We start from the raw sequence: 7,009 nt of genomic DNA, 5'->3' as shown, positions 1-7,009 counted from the left end.
GACTGAATATGTAATATTGTACATTGTCATTGTGTGTTTTATTGCATCATTTTGGCAACGTTTGCATTTTGGCTCTGTGAGGAAATATTTGACTGTCTATCTTTAAATATTATATCCTAACTAAAATTGGTGGGCAATCTAAATGCTAGGCAGCTTGTAATATCTGAACATAGATTCTACTTGTGCATTTATTTTAGTCTTACATCATTGTTTTTGTTTCAATAGTATTTGGTGTGATGTTGATCCATCAACCATTGTTAAACAAATGAACCTACAGTCTCTTCCCCGACTTCTGTCCCCATTTGTCATCCAGTCTGTCTCTGTTATGGAATCTCTAGCGAGAGAGCTCAAGTTAATCACCGACATGGTGTTGTCATCATTCATGTCATTGACCACAATGTGAAAAAGAAAGAAGACAGAAAAAGGAAGATGTGGAGTTGGTGATAAAGCGAGGTAGAGGAGAAAGTTAAGCCGGAAAGAGAAAAGCCATGCAGATACCAATTACAACATGTCTAAATTGAAATAAGAGAGTAGAACATGTAAGGATAGGTTTCACCACCCGGAGAGTTTACACTTGTTCACCGGTGTATTGCCAAGAGAGAGGAGTGAATCTTAATTTCCAGTGGGGACCCAGAGGTCAACGCAAGGAGCGAGATGGACACGTGGGGAACAGAGGGATTGGACAAAGGGACGGAAAGTGGAAGCGGCAGGGTGAATGTGGCCGTGTGTTTAGCAGTCCCAAAAGAATGGGTACTACATCAACTCCAGCTGAGGCCCAAGAGGTTAATGGATAAGACTGCCCAGCAGGGGTTATGGGTCAGGAGGCCACTCTCCACCAGGGCTAATTGGCCACAGCGAACAGAGTTCAGGCCCACCGGCCGGCCCTCCATGGAGAAGTACATACACATGTATACAGCAGCTTTGATAGAGGCGTCTTCCATCAAAGCCCTTGATCTGACTGAGAGAGAGCTCCTCTGTTGTGCTTCTGTTCTCAGACAGGCCTGAATTAGAACAATCATAGCCCTTCACCGTACATCTCCCTCACTACCACCTACAGAGATGTAGTTTGACAAGTATAGACAGTATAGGAGGCCTTTGGTTCTTTCTTACATACGCATTTCAATGCAATTCCTTGTTGTTGTAGGTTCAGATTACGTTTGAAAACTCTTTTGCTTTTGTGATATTTTTAAACCATTTTATCTCCTTTATTCCTCTGCATATAATTCATATGCAGTAATTTGTCTTAGCAATTAAACTGACAGAAATTCATACTTCAAGTAAAAAAGTGTCTAGTACTGTAAATGGATGTAACCTGCTTAGTCATTGTTGTGGAATTACTTTATTGCCTTCAGCGTGCAAGTATATAACCCCTTATGCCATACTGAATGAAAAAGTAGTTGTCCAGGTCAACACAAAGGGATCAATTAACATGGAAAAAGTGGGACAAATTCTCCTGGAAGATGGTCTATCTATTATAAGCCATAATTTAGTTGAGAGCCTGACAATTGTGTATCATAAACACAGGAGACAACACAACTGAAGTGGATAAACAAACAGTCAATAGAGCTACGTAAGTGCTATACTTCTGAGAGTTATTGTCAGAGTAGCTTATACTAAACTTTCTGACAGAAATAACCATTCCCAGGATACAAATTGCTCCAAGTAAATTACTGCCCTACAAATATCAACAAATTATCTTATCCAGTAGGCCATAAACCATCCAATGTGATACATTACATTGTTAAAGGATACATAAGTCCAATAGGGAGTCCTTTCACAGCCTGAGGGAATCAATCTTACTAGCAGGCCATCAGAGGAATAAGGCAGAATAAGAATGAGGGCTGTTTTTGGCCCATTGTTCCTAAATGGATAGTAAATGAGATGTGTCTCATCTCGTCTTCTCCTGTCAGAGACAGATCATATACAGTACAGAAGGATCCTGACAGATTGCAGTTGTCATGCTGATGCTGTCACTGGCCTGGTGCTGAAGAGGTTAATGATTTATGGAGAATGGTGGGATGCCCAGAGTGGGCCTTGGTTAATGTCCACCTCTCTCACAGGGCTACTTCTGGGGTCTGCCTGCCCACAGCCTGCCCAGGCAGCTCCACAGTAGGGGGACCTGCCTGACTCTGCCGGCCTCCAGCTAAACTCTTGGTTCCCAGCAGGGTAGGAGACCCATGCTCTCTTTAAGGCCTGTGAATGGATTCAAAGAGCTGTGTAGGAGGGACTGAGGAGACTGATGAGGAGCTGCTGAGGAGATTCACAAGGAGCAAAAAGTAGCAAACAAAGTTAAATTACTTCAAAATATATTATATAAATCAGCACTTCACAATAAAACAAATCACAGGATAGGACAACTGCTAATAAGTGTATCTGTAATAAGAGTTTAGTAAAGAGTAGTTAGTATTTTATTTCAAAGAATGTATTGCACCAAGTATCAGTTAAATTTGTGTCATTAGCCATGTGTCAGTGTACTAATATGGATTCAATGTGGACTGAGGGGTTAAGTCATTTGTTTATATTTGTAGTGCAGTCATTTACCTGTAGCAATTTGTATCCTAGCAATGGTAGTTTCTGTCAGAAAGTACAGTATGCCAATGTGGATGCACACTGGTATACAGAAAGGTATAAATATGCAATATCCTTCTTTGCATATCTGGGGATTATTCTACACAATCAGGATCTACCCTGAACTGTGAACTACTGAAAGCATCAGATGCATTTAGAGTAAAAATGATATAAATGCAGTCAATTCTAGTTGGTGGCTTTGCTCTTTCTTTCTGTGGATATGACTGTGAACGTATCTATTGAATAGATCCGGGGCAGAGGCTGGGTATGAGGCAGACCGGGTGATGGATAGCAGAGGAGCCTGTCATTTTATGCCTCACCCTACCCTCATTAAACTGTAAATCTTTCACAACAACACCCACAGAACAATGGGAGAAGGGCTCTTCCTTGTAACTCTACCTGGTGCAACAACGAAGATGCTTGCTGAAAACATTTATGTGAGGGGCCACAAAATAGCCTCAATACCTCATTCATCCTGTATAAATGTTAGACAAATCCTTCATGGGACAAAAGCAGGTGCCATGAAATACAACAATCTGTAAAGAATATCTGTTTATTTGACATGCTGATAACAGTTATACAGATGTAGGACATTAATTTGAGCCAGTTTGCTACATCAAAAAAATAAATAATGCAGCAACAGGAAATGTTCATTATTATGTGGATTATATTTAATGAACATTTTTTGTAGGGGTTGATAAAACATTTCTAAAGGGAAAATAAAGTATGAAATGTCAAAGTGGAAATTACAAACTTCAGAAACCTTTTTAAACCTCAAATAAACGAAATGTTTAAAATGTCCTCCATGGCAGGAAAGTTCTCCTGCAACAGGTTGATCAAATTAAGATCCTACATCTGTATTAGGGAAATTTAATCTTATCAATTAGTAAAACTGAGGGGTCAAGTCAATTGAACTCATGTGCAGTAGACATACCCATGAAGATAACTTTTCCCATGTAATCAAATAAAATCAGTGTTTGAGCGACTGAAAAAAACACCATGATTGATGCATGTGTTGAACTGACAGTATTTATGTAAAACACACATATTGCAAACCTTGCATAGGCAGGTTTAATCCAATCCAGCCCAGGAGAGGGTTATAATGTCAGTGATACGGAACAGACCTAGGACAATTAATCATCAACAGTGACTTAGTGAAATTAATTTATCTCAAATCTAAAATAACTGAGAAATGTGGGACTATTTGATAAGTTTAGTCTTGTGATTTTAATTATTTCTACTAGACCCTTCATGATATGAGAAGCATCTTCTCCATATAATGAAGACAGGTACACAATTGACACTTACGGTAAACCTGCCAAGAGCCTTGGCATCATGTTCCATGGATGCAAGGCTAAACATTTTGAGTTTGACAGAAGCACAACAGCGACATCTTGTGGAGAAGAAAAAACTATGACCCGGAAGATCCGTCACTGCCGACAATTTTTTGTTGTTGTCACAGACCACTGTTATCAAGATGGCGTTACGGCCAGGATCTGGGGGAGGTGGCAGGTACTTATTTTATGTGTGTAAAAAAAAAAAAAAAAAACGAGTAAATTATTTGTCTGACGGTATTCTGCACTTGACCGCAGTGGTTTAAATTGTTCGAAAATTCTATTTACACACGGAATAGCGAGTGAAGAATGAGCGTTTCTGGAAGGCGAGACAGGCTAGCCAGACAGCTAATAATGTTACCTTACCTAAATTAGCTAACTATCATAGGAATGTAGCTTTGGTGAAGTGCTAACGGTAGCTGTACTGTGTCACATCTTTGCTGGCTGTCGAATAATAATAGCCAATAATAACATGAACAATGTGTTATAGCTGATGTAAGGCGTATTTGCAGCACGGTAATGTAGTTTTCTAACTAGCCATCCAGCTAACGTTAGCTAGTAGCCAGGTCAGCTGAGTTGTCAGATGTTGTTTGCTAGCTAACGTTACTGTAACGCTAACTAGCTTGTGCAAACAGCCTGCCAGTCCATAACTGTGCTAAGATGATTCGATACCTAAACACACTGTGATTTTCAGATTGTTGGATTGAGCTGACAAGGTGGTGAGATAACATATAGCCCGAGTTAATAAGGTAGCAACTAACGTTACATCGGAGCATCCACACATTCTCTCCAACCTCCTTCAATGGTGATGGTGCTTTCAAGACAACTGGGAACTCGTAAAAAACCGAGGTCAAATCCCATGAGATGTTATCCCTAAATGTTCAAGCACTAAAGCAGCTAACCTGTGCTGCCATGGTGAATCTTCCTGGACAAAGTTGATGTTTGATCAGATGTGGGATGACATGACGTGCAAGCTGCCATGGCCTTATACTTTCAGTGGCCAAATCTAGGCTTGATCATGATCTCCTCTCACCTGCTTATAGCATAGATCTCCCCCATGAAAGATAAATCCATGCTCAGACTAAAAACGTTGCTTTTCTGATCTTTGCTTCTGGTCTGATATTATAATACATCTATTGTAGTTCAGTCATTCAGCTCTATCATTCATGTCTTAACACTATAACCACCATAGGCCAACAAACACTGATGTTTGATTTTGTTTTTTAACTTTACATGCCGAGACAATGCACTGTAGAATGTTGGTACCCACCCAGGCGCTAATGCGTATCTCTCCTTACTGGATGAATGGGCGATAATTGTGCACATTACTTCACAATTTATTTAAAAATTAGCCCTAACTGAATGATAAGGAGGGTGAAGAGGTCGATTTAATTTAGAAAGACAATATTGTAATGATGAGTTTGTGTTACGCCTATTTATCAGCGTTGGCGCTCATGTTTATGGCAAATAATTTGACCGGGCACAGCAGGTTAATTTAATTTTCTTTTGATGTTTTACTTTGCTAAAAAGAAGCTGTTACAGTACTGATTTATTTATTTAACTATATTATTAATCACATTTATTGTAAGGGAAACGAAAACATTCTATGTGCTGCACTAGGCCTTGAGAATAATGCTAAACTTGTCCGTGGCTATCCAAGTTGACGAGCAAGGGGAAACAAACGATGCCAGTCAGCCCGCGTAACCGGCCCATCGAAGCTACACCTAAACTATACCAAAACTAATTTCACGCACAATACGAGTTAGCCTATAGACATAGCCTATAGACAAGATTAAATTGACAATAGTCTGAGTGATGATATTATCAGTTGTCAAATTGTACAATGAAGAGATGGGTGGGTGCATCTTCAGAGTCACATGTGTGTAATTTTTTTTTGCTTTCTATATAGTATCAGAAAGACATATTCTGCAGTTTCTATGACACCTTTGTCAAATAACTCTCAATTCAAGAGGTGCAGCTCTATTTTCGAATGTCACTTTTTCCAAGAATATTTGTGTTGTCCATGTGTTCAACATTGCTCTGGCAACTAAGCAAAGACTAGTAACATAATAAATGTAAAATATGCTATTCTATTTTCTTTTAAATACTTTTTCTTATTTCTGCAATGTTTCTATAGACCTACCAAAAAAATATATAATAGACTTCTTTGTGATGGACTTACTTATAGCCTAAAATAACAAACTAATGAAAATGCTATTATGTTCTTTGAAATAATAGTTTTTTAGTTTTCTAATGTTACCTAAGACCTTTAAAAGCACAATCAAATGATTATTCTTCCGAATGCATATATGAAATGTATTTATTAGACTTTTAAAATGTTAATGTGGCATTGGCTGGAAGTGTCAAATTTACTTTAGGCGTTTTTTTAATTGTTATATTTAGTCATATATTTTCACCAATATTTCTTCATGCAATTCATGCTTTACAATTGTTTATGCGCTATTATTCAAGTCTAGGTGCTTGATATGAATCTGATGAATATCCTAAAAGGGATGCCCAGTTAAGTTCTCAACGTTCTCTAGTGTGTTTAAAAACTCATTTACAACTGCGACCTGGCCAAGATAAAGCAAAGCAGTGCGACAAAGACAACAACACAGAGTTACACATAAACAAGCGTACAGTCAATAACACAATAGAAAAATCTATGTACGGTGTGTGCAAATATAGAAGAGTAGGGAGGTAAGGCAATAAATAAGACATAGAGGTGAAATAATTACAATTTAGCGTTAACACTGGAGTGATAGATGTGCAGATGACGATGTGCAAGTAGAGATTCTGGGGTGCAAAAGAGCAAGAGGATAAATAACAATATGGGGATGAGGTAGTTGGGTGTGCTATTTACAGATTGGCTGTGTACAAGTACAGTGGTCGGTTAGCTGCTCTGACAGCTGATCCTTAAAGTTAGAGAGGGAGATATAAGACTCCAGCTTCAGTGATTTTTGCTATTTGTTTCAGTCATTGGCACCAGAGAACTGGAAGGAAAGGCGGCCAAAGGGAGTGTTGGCTTTGGGGATGACCAGTGAAATATACCTGCTGGACCGTGTGCTACGGGTGGGTGTTGCTATGGTGACCAGTGAGCTGAGATA

General features: G+C 38.9%; 1 protein-coding gene across 10 annotated transcripts in view; it reads left to right on the top strand.

Annotated features, from left to right (window-relative positions):
- Positions 1-3,999: 3,999 nt before the first annotated feature.
- The window catches only part of LOC109905706 (synergin gamma), a 45,217-nt gene continuing 42,207 nt past the window's right edge, over positions 4,000-7,009 (top strand). For 7 of the 10 annotated variants that reach the window (XM_031790835.1, XM_031790830.1, XM_031790833.1 and 4 more), the window contains exon 1: positions 4,000-4,080. In XM_031790835.1, the coding sequence (XP_031646695.1) occupies positions 4,046-4,080 (35 nt within the window). In that variant the 5' untranslated portion in view covers positions 4,000-4,045. The remainder of the gene's footprint in view (positions 4,081-7,009) is intronic. The other 3 variants (XM_031790836.1, XM_031790838.1, XM_031790837.1) reach the window with 3 other exon arrangements.

The sequence above is a fragment of the Oncorhynchus kisutch genome, linkage group LG15 (genome assembly GCF_002021735.2).
Source record: "Oncorhynchus kisutch isolate 150728-3 linkage group LG15, Okis_V2, whole genome shotgun sequence".
NCBI classification, from domain to species: domain Eukaryota; kingdom Metazoa; phylum Chordata; class Actinopteri; order Salmoniformes; family Salmonidae; genus Oncorhynchus; species Oncorhynchus kisutch.
The sequence above is the reverse complement of the archived record's forward strand: the minus strand, read 5'-3'. Positions and strand labels throughout refer to the sequence as shown.